The following is a 17,319-nucleotide window of genomic DNA, read 5'->3' on the forward strand; positions in this document are numbered from 1 at the left end:
AGTGTATATACCATACATATGGAGGTTGTATGTTGGATAAGCAGCATATTGACATACACTGGATGGAAGTATTGTAAAGTAGCAAACTATCCTGCCATGCTTAGAATTTTACTTTATTTTTTGAGAGAGCGAGAGAGAGCACATGGGTGTGTGCTATATTTAAAGTATAACTATGTATATAGCTGATCCATACAAAAGAATAAGCATAACATGTAGAAAACGTGAAGCACAATGCAGAGGAATGCCCCACCCACCTGAAGTATTCGTATATTACCAATGCTGGTGAAGGTCCCCTGGGATGCTTCTTTTCCCTGCTTTCCCTATAGAGTTAACACTATTCAGTGTTAAAAAGCTGTCAACTTGATCTTCAGATAAGGATACCTTTCTTTCGTTCTCATTCATCTGTTTGAACAGATTATTTGTTCCATTTAATGACTAGAGAATTTATTGCCCCTGTTACTGTTTCAAAAGAAGCTTAACTTTCTCTTCATAATTAAAAAACCCAAAGTCAACGAATAAATATTTAGCGTTTTGTCAAATTATGTAACCTTATTATGGGTTTAATGCACATAAAGGTGTTATATAATTTACTATGTATTTTCATGTAAACTGTCTGAAAGTAAGATAAGGCCAGTCTCCCTGGTATTTGCCCAGAGTCATAGAGTTGGTGGATGGTAGAGCGGTTGTTGGCAGTGGTGTGGCAGGGAAGACAAGGTGAAGGGACAATGCAGGTTTAGAGAAGTTGGTAAAAGTAGAGGAGAATCTTTTGAAATGATTTTCCAAGACTAGATATCACTAAGGGCGGGGGGGGGGGGGGTATGTCTGCTTAGAGGGTGGATGTGAAAGAGGTAAGAACATAAGAAGGTGTTGAAAGAAGAGTTAAACCTGATTAAGCTGCCTTTTGATATTGAAGCCGTTGATTGATATTTAGTGTGGGCTTTAGGCTTTTCAGATATATGATCTTTTCCAATTCTGGCTTTGTGTCCTAGGGATTATTTAATTAGACTTACAGCTAAATAGGAGTTTCTTTCTTATTTCTGGAAGGAAACTGGTGACTGTTGTAGAGTTAGAAATAAGCTTAAATGGAAGGAGGCACGTATTTCTGGAATATCATTTAAAAATTCCTTCCTCATAATGACTTAGATTTTTGGATTGTGTGTTGATTTCAGAAGAATGAGTGTAAAAAGGTGTGAGATTTCTTTCTGGTTTGGTTTAGAAGTGGTGAAGTGTTCTTACTCTTTTTTTCTAAAATCATCGCAGACAAAATCAAGTAACGACGTGTGCCAGTGGCTTTTCTGAGCAGTATTCCTTTAAGCGAAAGAAGAGTTCAGCAAAAGCATTTAATGATGAGGGACGGAGTTTTTCTCCATCTTTACAAAATTAAGCTATTTTGTACAATGAATATTGTAGTGCCATGCATAACAGATATGGGATGGGTTTTATGGGATGACAGGAGAAGGCATCAAAGAACAAAAAAATTAATGTAACCCAAACCTATCATTATTTTTGCCTGGTCAGTTCCATTGTCTAAGATAATTGAATGACTACATGAAATAAATTTTCAAAACTTTATGCAGTTATACTAAGCTACTTAAATTACGTATATTTTAATGTCATGAAAAATATTTACTACTCAAATTTGTTGATTTAAATACTGTTATACAATTCAAAGTAATTTAGGTTTCGCGGATGAGAATTCAGCTAAAATCTCACTTACCTTTTAGGTAATTTTTTTAATATTCTTGTATTAAACGATGTACATGAGTTTGTGGTGAAAGCTGTGCGGCGGTATTCAGAGAACGCCACGTTACAAATTGCAGCGCTCAGCTGTTTAGCACTCCTCAGTAAGTAACTTTACTAAATAAGAAATTGTTATGGGGCATTTGATCTTGAATGGGAACCTTATAACAAGACAACATTATCGAGACAATCATATGTAGGGAAGGAAGCATTAAATGCCTTTTCTGTCCTTATGTAATTTCTTTTCTTTTAAAAAATTTTGTTGAGTTTATTTATTGTGAGGGAGAGAGAGGAGGAGGAGGGACAGAGAGAGGGAGAGAATCCCAAGCAGGCTCCCTGCTACCAACGCAGAGGCAGATGCGGGGTTTGATCTCATACACCTTGAGATCATGACCTGAGCCAAAATCAAGAGTCAGATGCTTAACTGACTGAGCCACCCAGGCGCCCCTGTAGTTTGTTTTCTCATAGAAGATACTTTCAAGGGAACTAACAGTTGTGATTAGTACACCTTTCCTCTTCATACATGACTAATTACATCCTTGATTTAGCTTTGTTAGCAGGCAGCTAATCTCAGTTCATCTTCCTCTAGTCTGTTAGTTTTGTTTGGTGTCCTCTTCCTCATTTGATCATTTGACTAACTGGAATAGCATTATTATGAGGTGTGTAATGTATTTTTTAAAGTCTTTGTAATGAATCAAGACCACTACTAAGGAATACCTCACTTCGTTCATAACGTTTTGAAATAGGGACTTCAAGTTGGTCATTCAGACTGTAAGTAAGTCATATACTTAAATTTTTTCAAGCTGAGACCATTTTCCTAAATCAAGATTTGGAGGAAAAGAATGAAAATCAGGAGAATGATGATGAGGAAGAAGAAAAATTGTTTTGGTTGGAAGCCTGTTACAAAGCGTTGACGTGGCATAGAAAGAACAAGCACGTGCAGGTCGGACACTTTTGTAAATATTATAGTTACTCAAAATTGTGCTTGTTCAATAATTTATATTCTGACAGGTTTCTTTTTTCTCCCCTGATCCAGGAAGCTGCATGTTGGGCCCTAAACAATCTCCTCATGTACCAAAACAGTCTCCATGAGAAGATCGGAGACGAAGACGGCCAGTCAGTAGTTTTGATTTCACATGATAGAGAATTTCGGTTACATTTTTAATCAATCCATATAAAATACCGTAATTGTAACTTTTATTTTTAGAAATATTTTTGATGTAGGCATCTATGTTTTAAGTGTTGCCACAGAATAGCGGTGCATCCATAATATTTTGATCCCTAGTGTGATTGAGAATTATTACCCAGCGATTTGGAATCAAGCATCATTCAGAAATTATGAGTCATCGAGAAAGAACCTTTCAGTTTTCTAGCTGATCATTAAAAATGCTGTATTAATTAATCTCAGGTGACAGAGATTGCAGAGCCATCTGTGACCTTCTCCGTTGCAGTGACTAGCCAGCAGGTTGTCGATATCAGGAGTTCAGTGTGGTCAGAAGCCTCCAAATTGATTCCCTACTTGATGTTGCAGTGTTGATGTGTCTTCTCTTTAGAGGCTTATTTGTAGCTGTCAGCTCTGGAGGAGGCTTTCTATGGGAGTGCCATTCAAGCCTCCTAAGAGCAGCCCTCTCTCTCAAAGATACGAATATAAACAGGAGTTTGGTGTGTATCAGAGTTGTTTCATGGCCGCAAGGCTCTGTGCTTTATGGCAATGCTTATACTTGTGATGTTTGCCCTGGGTATGCTCCTGCTTTAAGAACTTTTGAATGACTTTTCTTGGAAACTTAAGTAGTGATAGCGTACATCTCAAATCCTGAAAACCTGGATGCATATGGGTCCGTTGCCCGTCGGGAGAGAATTAATGACACAAATGCTATTTAATTATATATCTCCATTTTAAAAGGCAACAGTAATACTTTAGAAAACTGTATGTTAGACCAGCATCCTAATCCACTTTGAGCAATCTTTTTAAGATTGTTAAGTTCTTGTTGCAGTTTATAAATTTCATTTCATAGCACACTGATTTCCTTAATATCCATAGGAAACCTTTAAAATATATTATTAAAAGAATATATATTATGCTCTACACTTTTAAAACTCATGCTGTTTCTTTATGATTTTTATTTTTTCTTGTTTCCATTCTTTTTCTCACTTTATCTTTTTACTCTTAACACCTCTTTATATTTTGCTGAATCTTTTTCCCCCTTTACTGCTTATCAACTTTGAAGGAACAGAGAAATACTAATTTATTAGTATTTAGTGGATTTGAACTACCTTTTAAATGTAAAAACTGTTTACCTGTAATTCACAAAGTGACTTGTTAAAGTGGAGGTGACATGAAATCCTGTTTAAAGGCCTTGTTTGTTGTTAGAGTAGATAATGATAAGGGAATATTTGAACTAATTATTCAAAAGGTTCCCGTTAATATTGTGATTGATTTTGTGAAAGGTTCCCAGCTCATAGGGAAGTGATGCTCTCCATGCTGATGCATTCTTCATCGAAAGAAGTCTTCCAGGCCTCTGCAAATGCGTTGTCCACTCTGTTAGAACAAAATGGTAAGGAGTACATCATTTTTGAATAAAAGGAAATGCATTTTGTATTGTTTTAAACTTGTAAAGATAATACATTACAAAAAATTCACATAAGTAGATATTTACCTGATATGTAGATGTATTGATATATAGGTAAAAAGATAAAGAAGAAAAAAAACATTTTGATTTTTTTCCTGAATTTCTATGTGTGTAGTCACACATAACATGTATATACGTACAACATACATATATACAAAATGTACAATATATTGTATATTTTCTATGTTTGCAGAAATGGGATAATAATACTTTTATAAGCAGGTTGTATATGTTTTCTTTTTTGTGTTGATAAATGTAAAATTGTGTATTATCATTTTTAATAGCAGTGTAGCTTCCCACATATACCTATACTCTATTTTATAAACCATTTTCTCATTGATAGACTTTTACTTTGTGTTGAGCGGGATTTTTTTTTTTTTTTTTTGGTACCTATAATAAACACCAAATGGTCACTTTTTTCCATTTTATTTCATGTACTGTTCCTGTTATTTTTTTTTTAAAGAAAACTTTCTAGATAATGCAATGTCTAGAGAGATAGTCACCATGGTAAAATCTGTTAAAATTGTCCTTTACATGTAAGCATTTTGTTATTAGGGAGAGAAAAATGGCTGTTATACCTTTGGAAAGACTCTGAGGTTTAAAATTGAGGCTCTGGATGTTCAGATTCCAGGCTCCCATGAACAGGAAATCCTGCCAGAAAATCTTGGGAGAAAACTCATCATAAAGGCATTTGGACTTGGCAGCTCTTTCAGAATATTTTTAGAGGGAGCAAAATAGAGAAAAACACTGAAAGCCCGAACCAGAGACCAGTGTTTGCACCACCTGTTAGTAGAGAACCTCCATAGAAATGAAGGGAATCAACAAACCAGTCCATGCATGTTTCTCAGTGCTGTTATTTAAGTCGAATCAAGAGGAAAATAATTTATTCTTCCTTTTCCTTCTTTCTCACTTTACCTCTCAGGTGGCATTTTATTTATTTATTTATTTATTTATTTATTTATTTATTTATTTTTAAATGTTTGTTTTTATTTTTGAGAGAGAGAGAGAGAGAGAGAGCAGGAGAGGGTCAGAGAGAGAGGGAGACCCAGAATCCAAAATAGGCTCCAGGCTCTGTGCTTGTCAGCACAGAGACTGATGCAGGGCTTGAACCCACAAACTGAGATCATGACCTGAGCCTAAGTCCGACGCTTAACAGACTGAGCCACCCAGGTGCCCCTCAGGTGGCACTTTAATACAAAAACTTGAGCTGGGAAGAGCCCTCACAGACAGATAGGGGTTGTCCTCTGGGATAGTAAGTCAGAGCAGGAGTGTTAGGAAAGGGAATTGCTGCCCTTAAATCTCCCATCTTCTACTGTGCAGAGACCTGGATAGGGATCTCCCTCCTGAAAATGAGGACCAGAGCCTCACTTGGTTGCTTTTGTGTGGCACATCGAGGAGAGGAGAGTAACCTTGGCCATATACAAATGTGCTGGTGCTGTTGTTCTTTGCCCTGTGGAAATCTTTGATATGCCAACAAAACAACCAGTGAATGAGGATTAGTTACATGTGGAGTCAGCCTTGATTTTGATCAGAATCAGTGCCCTGCTCTTCCTTGTTCCTTACTTCTTTGTTCTCGGCCACCTGCTAGGTAAACAGTACTCAGATCCCGTGTATTATTCTTGGAGTTCTGCCTTAGGAGAATATTAAGACCTTGAGCAGCTTGGTCACCAACCTCTGTGGGCAACTTCTCATTGAAAGACACTTGGAAACATGGAGTATGCAGGGTTGGGATGGGTTTTCTTGAAAAACAACAGGACTGGCAGGCAGAACTGGTTTCTGCCATGACGTTACCCAGGCCAAAGCTTGAACATCTTGTGTGACATTTCCCTCAATTAATTAGTTATCTACTTAATGAATTAAGTTAATATTTATTGAGCTCCTGCTAGACAGTGACCTAGGCATTTGGATTATCATATAAATAGTATACTCCCAGGTTCAGGGAGCTTCAACTCTAGTGGGGAAGACAGATAATAAGATTAAATAACATATGTGTGAGGTAGCTACGAAAGAAGAAAATGAACCAGAGAAGAAGGATGTGTGTGAGGGGTCAGAGGAGATAAAATGGTGACGAGGCAGCCAGGGAAGAAGGTGAATATTGGATAAAGAGCTGCAGGAAGTTACATATTATTATTGGCCTTTTAAAGCAGATAATTTATTACTAAAATGGAGCAGAAGAGATCAGGACTTTATGCAGATATAAGGTAAAGGAGATAAGGTGTCTAAAATGTTCTGTGAACTCTGAAGTCACTGCATGATGTAATTTCTATTAGGTCCAGTGTTTGATGAAATTTCTGTTCTCAATTTTTAAGTCAAAGGTTAGGTGAATGTCTAGGACAGTATGGTGCCTGGACCAGTAACATCTCCAGGAAACTTGTTAAAAATGTAAATTCTAGGGCCCTGTTCAGACCTGCTGAATCACAACCTCTGGGGTTAGACCCAGCAATCTGTTTTTCAGCAAGCCTTCTGAGTAGTTCCAAGTTTCTCTGCAGTGCGAGCACTGCTGGTGTAGAGGGACTTCCATCTTTTAAAAGTATCCTCTTGGTTAGAAGTTAGCCACTTTAGGAGGGGTTATTGAACCTTCTGACATGACCAAGCAAAATAACCCAACTTATCATATTTTAGTGTGTGTTATTCTGGGCATCTTTAAAAGGTATGAATTTTTCAGATTTTGGCAGTATTTTAGAATGTGTATATCGATTCCACTTATTTCTGACTTTTCCCGATTTTCTATCATTTCTTCCTTTCCCAGTTTGAGGTTGATAACTGATTTTCAAAATACAGATCTTTCTTGACTTATGATGATGGGGTTTTGTCCAATAAACCTGTCATAAGTAGAAAATGTTGAAAGTTGAAAATGCATTTAATACACCTAACCTACTGATCATTATAGTTTAGCTTTGCTAAACTGCAGTGTGCTCAGAACACTTATGTTGGACTGTAGTTGGGCAAAATCATCTAATGTGAAGCCTGTTTTATAACAAAGTGTTGAATGTTTCACGTAATTTACTGAATGCTGTACTGAAAGTGAAAAACAGCATGAAAGGTAGAGTGTAAGTGCATCCGTTGTTTACTCTTGTTATTTTGTGGCTTGCAGCCACTCCCCAGCATTAAGAAAGAGTATTGTACTCTGCCTGAGAAAAGATCAAAATTCAAAATTTGAAGTATGGATTCTACTAAACGTGTATCACTTTCACACCATCACAAAGGTCGAAAAATCGTTGGTCGAGCCATCTGAAGTTGGGACCCTCTGTGGTACTTAATCTAAGTTTCATTTCCTGCCACTTTCAGAGTGTTGACCTGCAGTGTGTAATGTTGGAATGATATTTACACAGAGTCTTCAAGACAGTTTATACTTAAATAGACATAAGTATAAGATAATGTGCATTTAGTGAAGGAAGTTTATAACAAAGAAAAATTATTCTGTAATCATTATTGCTGGGATATAGTTATCTTCCCACATAGAGTATAAAATCAGTTGTAAAGCATATTTATTAAGCTTTGGCATTGCTTTGTGAAATTATGTAATAATTTTGTCAGTACTTTCCGTCCCTTTGCATATGATGGTGTATCTATAAATAATGTTTGTACAGTTCGCTAGGATGAATAGAGAAGGTAGCTCAAGGCTGAAGGCAGCCTGACATGGTTCCAGCCCCTGTCCCACCCTACTCCCCCTGCCCCCGCAAGGTGTGAGTGGATAGTCAGTACTGCATGCACCTATAACTTATTCCCAGCTCACTCGTGTCTAACATGCCTAGTAAGTCTGTGTAAGTGCGGTTATTTTGTGACACTGTTATAAATATTAGAATGAAATGCAACTTTCATTCTTATTTTGGAGGGCATTCTTTTAAAATATTTTCCTGCAAAAACATTCCTTTCACATGGATAGTATTATATTGGAACCAGTCATGTCTATGAATAAAACTTTAAAAATCAAAACCTCAACTGAAATTGTGAATAAGTGTGAAAAATTGAAAATGGTACACATTTGAAAGATAAACATTAATGATCTTTAAGTTGCAATGAAATATAAATTCTACAGGTACTTTTCTATGAATTTGGACTATCTTAGCATTTTGTGTCTACTGCAGAATTATGAAAGTGTGCTTTTATTTCTATGAGTAACATTAAAAACATTTTATAGTTAATTTCAGAAAAATCCTCTTGTCAAAAGGAATATACCTGAATGTATTGGAGTTAATGCAGAAGCATATACATTCTCCTGAGGTTGCAGAAAGCGGCTGTAAAATGCTAAATCATCTTTTTGAAGGAAGGTAATACAGATTCATGAACTTATGCAGGATATATAAGGTTGGGCCAGGAATATATCAATGTTTCAAGCATATTTCTAAGAGTTAAAAGAAAAACATAAGACATTTGCAGATTGAAACATTGTGGAATATAATCTTATATCACCAATACTGTAGACTTATTTTATCTGACTGTGGAAAGGGATGGCAGAGATTGTAGAAACATGTTAAATTGGCTTTTGTACTTTGTGCTTGGTGCTGACCACATTTTGGAAAATAGCAGTTGTACAATCAGTTTTTCAAATTATTGTGTATGAAAGGCATGAGATAAAATCAGAATATGGCTTCTGTTTTTTTCACAATAAATATTTATTGCGATTCTTTCATTTGAATTAACCTGGTCTTCTCTTCCTGCTCTCATTCCTTAGCTGGGAAGTCCAAAGATGTTAAGATTCCATGGTTGGTTAGAGGCACAACAGGACCAGATCTGGGGGTGGATGATAGGGCAGGGTTGGGGGGTAGAGTGGTGAGTGGGGGGTTTGAGAAAAACCTGTTTAAAAGGCTAAAACTGAATTATGTACAGAAGGTGCCTACTGCAGGATACGCTCAGTGCCTTTTTGCATTTTATTAGGCCAAAGAATGTGAAGTAACTTTGGCCTAATCTGTGTGAATCTCAAACAAAAAAATAAGCTCTCTAGGAAACTGTAATGTGTAAAAGAAAAAATAATTAGCACAAATGTTGCAGTAGAAAATGATTTTGTGTCCTGGCTTTCCCACTAATTTGAGCCAGCCATTTGATGTCTAAACATCAGGTTCCTCTTTGGTAAAGAGGGATAAATAGTAATAACCTCATCAGTTGTAAGTTTATAACGTAAATATTAAATCACTTACTTCTTACAAAGTTAAGATAATGCCTATACATTGTAAGCACTCAATAAATCACAGCTATTATTATTAATACTGTTATTAAATATGAATAAATGAAATGCAAATAGCATGGTAAAATGTATGTAGCACATTGGTAGGCTTTTAAGGAATAAGGTTATGTTGTTTTTAACATCCATCCAGCTAATTTATTTATGTTTATATATATCATATCTTTGAGTCATATTTCTTTTATTTAAATGTTGCTATTGAATATTTAAATTTAAAGTTGATCTCCAATGATGATTTTTATGGTCCCGGAAGTGTGCAAACCTTTATAAATGAGACAAACACCATGGAATAATCTACCCTTTAAGATTCTGTAGTTTATGTGCAATTAATGCTTCTGTCTGTTTCCTCATAGGTAAAATATACAGTTTTAGTCCTGGGGATTCAAAGATAACTATGACAGTGGGCGTGCCACTAAAAAACCCACTGTCTAGTTGGGGAGACTGATGTGTAAAGAGACAGTTACAATAAATACTGTGTGATAATGCAGTGGCAGGGATGAGTAAGGGCACCGTGGTTAGAGGAGAGTGAATGAAGTGGGATGACCAAACAAGAGAAGCTTACCGTGACCACAGAACCACGCGAAGTGAGGGCTTGGTTGGAGTAATGCACAGGTTTCAGTTAACATGGCACTGTGCAAAGCAAGGCCTGCCTGTTTTACAGTTTGTAGTACCTACTGAAATCTAATCCAGTGGCATTTCTTCATATGGAAGAGAAAGAATAGCCAAAATACCTTAGAGAAACTTAAGACTTCAACGCAAATGAAACTAATTAAGAATACCATACAGGGAGTCCAGTGGTGTTAATTTGGAAGAGGCAGGTTGGTATGCTCTAAAGATCCCTGACCTTGGAGCTCAGACAGTTTTTGTGTTCCAGTCCTGGCTCTGTCACATTCTAGTTATAGGACCTTGATACGTCACCTCTGTCAGCCTAAACTCTTCATCTGGAAAATGCAGATAATAACACCTACTTTTTCAGGGTTGTTGCCAGTGACCCATGTGCAGATCAGAAGGGAGATGTGTCTTGTGAAACTAAATAAAAGAATTCCCAGGTTATTAGGAATTCCACTTCTTGAGGTCAGGGTTTAATTAAATAATAATTAAAATAGGTGTGCTCATATTACTGAATGCAAATGCATTTCCATATCGCCTTTTGTGGTAAAATAGAATGGTTCTGTTTTCCTGCACTTGTTTCAACTGGGTGTTTGTACAATGGAATAAGGTTGTACTTTTAATAAGCGTTTCAATCTTATATTTCCAGTAATGCTTCCATGGATACAATGGTAGTAGTGGCCCCCAAAATAATAGCAGTTATGAAATATCATGAGGCATCATTATCAGTGCAGCTGGAGGCACTTCGAGCTGTTTTACATTTTATAGTTCCAGGTAAGTCACATAATGGATATGGGAAGAGATGCAATTTCAATGGATTTTTTTGACTTTTTCTGAAATACCAACTTCCTAGGCAAAAATGAAAGAACCAGCTTTGCTCAACCAAAAGCAAATCTTCCCACTAATCCAAAAGTAAAAAGAGAGGAAAAATAATGATGTGGAAGGGTCAGATTAATTTATAAGAAAATTGGATAATTTATTTATACAAGCAATCACTATAATATAAAGTATGGAGCTTTGCTTCCAAGGAGAGTGTCAACCTCTGATAATTTTTTCTATTTCTGTTGCCATCCAAGTTTTGTTTTGCTTCTTGTCTGAACTATAAACATAGCTAACTAATTTTCACACTTTCTCTTTTGCCTCTTTCCGGTCCTTCTTTTACTCTGTGGTTGAATGAATCTTTCTCAAATATAACCCTGTGGCTTTTATTTATTAACCTCAGTAGCTTCTGTTCTCTCCCCTTTACCCCCTGCTTACATCTGTTGTGACCTCACTTGTCTTTCCAAGCCTGTTTATTTTGTATTTATTTATTTTAATTTATTTTATGTTTTATATTTGAGAGAGAGATAGACAGAATGTGAGCAGGGGAGGGGCAGAGAGATGGAGACAGAATCTGAAGCAGGCTCCAGGCTCCAAGCTGTCAGCACAGAACCCGACGCAGGGCTTTAACTCACGAATGGTGAGATCATGACCTGAGCCGAAGTCAGACACTTAACTGACTGAGCCACCCAGGCACCCCCAAAGCCCATTTAAAACAACTGCTCCTCCATTCATTCAGTATATATTTATTAAGAACCTCCTTTGTTCTAAATATTGTGATGGCTGCCCAATGATGAAAAATGAATGAAGAAGGCATTATGGTACTATTATTGGAGCTTAGAGGTAGATGGATATGTAAATAGATAATTACCAGACAGTATGAGCAGAGCTATTACTGCCATAGGTATAAAAGGCTGTGAGAATATTGGTGGAGGCACAAGTAATTTAATCAAAGGAGTAGGTCAAGATTGAGATATTTGAAGTTGAAGGGTGTGTGAAGCTGACCAGGTAGGAAGGTTGGGCAGGACCCTTCAGGCGGAAGGACAGAGTGCACATGGTCTTGGGTGAGTAAGGTGTGAGGAGATCAGTGCCTGTGGATGAATGTGGAAGGAGTGGCGGAGGCCTGAGGTTAAGGGCCTGACCACAGCACTGAGCAAGTGTGTGGCTTTTTTTGAACAGAAGTCAGTTCAGATTTATTAAAGGTGTTCAAAAACTTTAGTGTCATGAACAAGTCTGCAGTTTATAGTGAAAGCGCTGTGCTGTGGAGGATGATTGGCAGGGAGAAAGCCTCCTCCAGAGAGATTGCGTTGGAGGCCATGATGGTCAGGTGAGACATGGTGGGGGCCCAGCGATGGAAGCAGAGGAGACGGTGGATCTGAGAGACAGTGAGGACATACGTTTGATAGGACTTTCCGACTGCTGAATATCAGGGATGTACTTTTTATTTCTCTGTAAAATTCCTATTCTTTTACAGCCCAGGTTTTGTTTTTTTGTTTGTTTTTTTTTTTGTACGCACTGTTTTTAAATGAAATCCTCATAAATCTACCACTATCTTTAATCATGATCGTATTTTATGTTTCTAAGAATAAAAGTATACTCAGTACAAGAATATACATTTTTTCAAGGAGGGGGCTTTCTTCAGTCGTCGTCGTCGTAGTTGTTTTTTTTTTTTTTTTTTAACATTTTTTATTTATTTTTGGGACAGAGAGAGACAGAGCATGAACGGGGGAGGGGCAGAGAGAGAGGGAGACACAGAATCGGAAACAGGCTCCAGGCTCCGAGCCATCAGCCCAGAGCCTGACGCGGGGCTCGAACTCACAGACCGCGAGATCGTGACCTGGCTGAAGTCGGACGCTTAACCGACTGCGCCACCCAGGCGCCCCATCGTCGTAGTTGTTTTTAATCCCCTGGCATATTGAACTAAAATAGCTGTTCAATTACTAGATTTTGAATTGAATCATGATGTGCTATTCATAGTTGTCATGCAACTTTTAAGGTATAATTTAACAGACATAATTTTGCTTGAAAATATTATTACAATTTTTTTTGAACTTTGTAGATTGTAAAAAACAAAACAGAACCATTTTGATCATCCTTAAAGGTGCCAGCCTTAATCTTTTAAATTTTAAAGGTAAGCAGAAGACTTGCAGAACCAAATCTGTTAGTTAATAAAATATTCTTTTGGTTAAGAAACAAGTTTTGGGGGTGCCTTCAAGGCTGTCAGTTAAGTGTCCAACTTTGGCCTATGTCATGATCTTGCAGTCTGTGAGTTCGAGCCCCACGTCAGGCTCTGTGCTGACAGCTCAGAGCCTGGAGCCTCCTTCAGATTCTGTGTCTCCCTCGCTCTCTGCCCCTCCCCCACTCTCTCTCTCTTTCCCTCTCTCTCTCTCTCTCTCTCTCTCTCAAAAATAAATAAATATTTAAAAAAATCATACTGGGTTCGCCTGGGTGGCTCAGTCGGTTAAGCGTCTGACTTCGGCTCAGGTCATGACCTCACAGTTCGTGAGTTTGAGCCCCGCATCAGGCTCTGTGCTGACAGCTCAGAGCCTGGACCCTGCTTCCATTCTGTGTCTCCCTCTCTCTCTGCCCTGCCCCACTCACACTCTTTCTTTCTCTCAAAAATAAATAAACATTAAAACATTTTTTGAAGATAATTTTTTATTGTTTTTAGAATTGACTCTGAAGCCACATTGATAGCAATAATCATTAGATATGTGAACTTATGTATTTAAAAGGTCAATTAAGTGATTTTCTTACAATGTTTAGATGTATTAATGGGTACCCTTGGAAATAATTTTATAATTTTAGGGTTGTATTTCATGTGTAGAAACACATATTTGTTGACACATTTATAAACATATCATTATATAAATACGTTTCTTTATTGTTATCTACTTTATTCTATGCTCCCATACCTTATTACTATACCATACTGCACCGTAATTTGCTATACTGTATCTTAACCATTCTATGTATCAATGAGTTAACTATAGTATCAGTACCCCAGTAGTTTTGAGGTTGAATATGATTCCGGTTTGAGCATGCTAAGTTGAGGTAGGTGCCTATAATATCTCAGTTCATTTATTAACTAGCCCATATTCAGATTGTCTTAATTGTAACAAAGGTGTGTGTTATAGCAAATTTATATAATTCAGTGTCCAGTTCAGGCCCACTTTTTGCATATGGGCTGTTAGGTTTCTTAAACTTCTTTCAATGTAGTAGTTTTCAATTTTTCCTCTTTTTGGAACAATAAGTTAAAGTGATTGACCCGGTAGCTTTGTAAGATTTGTTTTAATGTTTACTTATTTTTGAGAGAAAGAGAGGCAGAGCATGAGCAGGGGAGGGCAGAGAAAGAGAGGGAGACACAGAATCCGAAGCAGGCTCCAGGCTCTGAGCTGTCAGCACAGAGCCTGGGGTGGGGCTCAAACTCACACACCACAAGATGATGGATGCTTAACTGACTGAGCCACCCAGGAGTCCCTCCAGTTTCTTCATTTTTTAAGATGAAGTAAACTTCATTTTACTCTACCCAAACTCCTTATAGTTTCTACAAATCTTGGGCACCTGGCTTCATTTCTTTTGGTCATTACTTCTTCTTTCCCTTTTATTATTTGCACACACCTCTATTTTGTTAACCACTATAATAGTTTATTTACATATGTGTTCTAAAGCTAAGCACTGGCCTCGAGAAAGGCAGAAACTAGGTCTTCCTGTTCTATTTCAGCTACTAACACAAACCAGGATGAGAGTAGACCTTCAACTGTCTCTTTGAATGAAATAGTAGAAAGCATATGTGCAAAAACAGAACTTTTAGCAACTTTACCTATTACCCTTCAGGGGTACAAGATCAGAGTTGATATAATTTCTCTCTTCATTTTATTTTTTTATCAATGTGGACTGAGCTTAAAATGGAAGTCTAATTTTTTTTTTTTACATTTTTTTAATGTTTATTTATTTCTGAGACACAGAGCGTGAGCGGGGGAGGGACAGAGAGAGAGAGGGAGACACAGAATCCGAAGCAGGCTCCAGGCTCTGAGCTGTCAGCACAGAGCCCAGCACAGGGCTTGAACCCACAAACCGCGAGATCATGACCTGAGCCGAAGTCAGATGCTTAATGGACTGAGCCACCCAGGTGCCTGACTCTGTGGCTTTAATAAAATGATAAGACAGCTATTTTAATAAAATATTGCGTTGGTTATTTTTCTTGACTTGGTGTCAGATCTAGAAGGAATAATGTAAAATTCTTTAAGAAAGGACTTATGCAAATTGGGAATTATATAGAGGAAGGTGATTATGAGTATAAAACCACATCTGAAAGAACATTAAGAGAAACTGAATTTGTTTAATCAGGAGATGGCTTGGGATGATATGAAAACTGTAAAACACCCCATTCATTTGTAGTTAGTAACAGTATGCTGAAAAACATGAAGAATTAAAATGTGTCAGGCATTGTTCGAAGTGCTTTATGTGTATGAATTTTTAAAATTCTCATAGCAACCCATGAGGCAGATACCTGTTTTTGTGTGTGTGCCATTTTACAGATGATGAAACAAGCATGAGAAGTAGAGATTTTAAGGTCACAACTTATATAATGGAGTCAGGTATTCAACCTATGCAGCCTGACTCCTGAGTAGGCACTTTTATATATACATTTGTGCAACAAGCATACATTGAATAACAGATCTAAAACACTACGCTTGGAACTCTTGGTGATCTGGAGATGATTAGGTTATGGATCCTGCCCTCAAAATTTTGCAGTATGTACAATTTAAAGGCCTGTTACATGGAGAGGAAATTATATCCTTTATGGATAGTAGAAACTCAAGTGATATAACAAAGACCAGAGATGAAATTTATGGTAATGTTCATTTGGTCTTAATGTAAGAAGGATGTTTATTAAGACTTATTACATGTGATAAAGTTTTTATTACTCAACAGGCCTCCTCTTAGTGGTTACATCTGCTTGCGATGTAATCGGCCGTTTCAGAAATTAACGTGGGCTCGGTTACTGCAAATAAGGCTGAGAGAGTTTAAGCGACTTGCCTAAGGTCATACAGCTGTAGTGAATGTCTGAACCTGTCTGAATATATTCTAAAATGAGGACTGAAAGCTCCTGGAGGGTGGAGACCCACCCAGCCTTTGTTATTCATTGTGTTATTCCCAACATGTAGCAACAGCTCTGGCATGTAGTTAGCATTTAAGTTTTTTGTTGTTGTTGTTGTTAGGTAAATGAAAAGCTATATATGCAGCCAGTTAATAGTTTGTGTTAATAAAAATTATTTAAAAAATCTTTTTTAATGTTTATTTTTAAGAGAGAGAGAGCGAGCACAGGGGAGGGGTAGAGAGAGAGGGAGACACAGAATCGAAAGCAGGCTCCAGGCTCCAGGCTATCAGCACAGAGCCTGGTGTGGAGCTGGAACTCAAGAAACACGAGATCATGACCTGGGCCGAACTCAGACGCTTAACTGACTGAGCCACCCAGGTGCCCCTTGTTAATACAGATTATTAAAGTGAAAGATTATATAAAGAACTGCTTATTAATAATTATTTCTGTAGGCATAGGTTTTGGAGACATCATCCATTCATAATAATTGTAGTATGCATTATCAATTATGTAACCACTATTTTTTTACTTCTTATTTTTTAACAGTTTTAGGATAGTTTAATTACCATGTAGCTTAATAAGGAATATGTTTCCTGTGAGTAACTTAATACTATTACACAGCCTTAGAGGACTTTTAACAAAAGTACATGCTCTTTACCACCATAACGCTGAAACTGAAATCTTTTTTCTTTTCACTGTTGTTCCAGCTGTTCTTTTATGTCTGCATTTCATATCTGACCTTTTTATGTTGTAGCCCAAATAACTGAGCTTTTCTCAAGCTGTCCATTGTTGCATAAAAATCTTGTATGAATACAGAGTATTCATACAAAAAAAGTATTGTTTGCTCTAGAAAACCTCTCCAGGTAGTAGCTCTTGCTACTTTAAATTCGGTAAACACCCACACACGTTGCATCTATTTTACATTCAGTGATAAACTTTTTATAATTTCTGTAAAGATAAGGGTTATTTCTTTGATAAGGAACTATGCATTAGAAAATAGTACAACATGTGTATGTATTGTTAGGTTAATTATGATCACTTCTAGGAAGTGACAATCTGCTCAGCCTAAATCTTTATGAGAAACTTATTATTTATTTGTTTACTTATTTAGGCATGCCAGAAGAGTCCAAGGAAGATACAGAATATCAACATAAGCTACATATGGTTAAAAAACAGTGTTTCAGGAATGATATTCACAAACTGGTCCTAGCAGCGTTGAACAGGGTATGTACAAT

The 17,319-nt window shown here is 37.1% G+C and overlaps 1 protein-coding gene across 1 annotated transcript in view; it reads left to right on the plus strand.

The window, feature by feature from the left end:
* Positions 1-17,319, plus strand: part of LRRK2 (leucine rich repeat kinase 2) — a 135,809-nt gene that overhangs the window by 17,278 nt on the left and 101,212 nt on the right. The window contains exons 8-14 of the mRNA XM_042946262.1: positions 1,725-1,844; positions 2,544-2,683; positions 2,777-2,856; positions 4,189-4,295; positions 8,512-8,641; positions 10,811-10,935; positions 17,196-17,308. Of these exons, the coding sequence (XP_042802196.1) occupies positions 1,725-1,844; positions 2,544-2,683; positions 2,777-2,856; positions 4,189-4,295; positions 8,512-8,641; positions 10,811-10,935; positions 17,196-17,308 (815 nt within the window). The remainder of the gene's footprint in view (positions 1-1,724; positions 1,845-2,543; positions 2,684-2,776; positions 2,857-4,188; positions 4,296-8,511; positions 8,642-10,810; positions 10,936-17,195; positions 17,309-17,319) is intronic.

This window comes from Panthera leo, chromosome B4 (genome assembly GCF_018350215.1).
Source record: "Panthera leo isolate Ple1 chromosome B4, P.leo_Ple1_pat1.1, whole genome shotgun sequence".
NCBI classification, from domain to species: Eukaryota; Metazoa; Chordata; class Mammalia; order Carnivora; family Felidae; genus Panthera; species Panthera leo.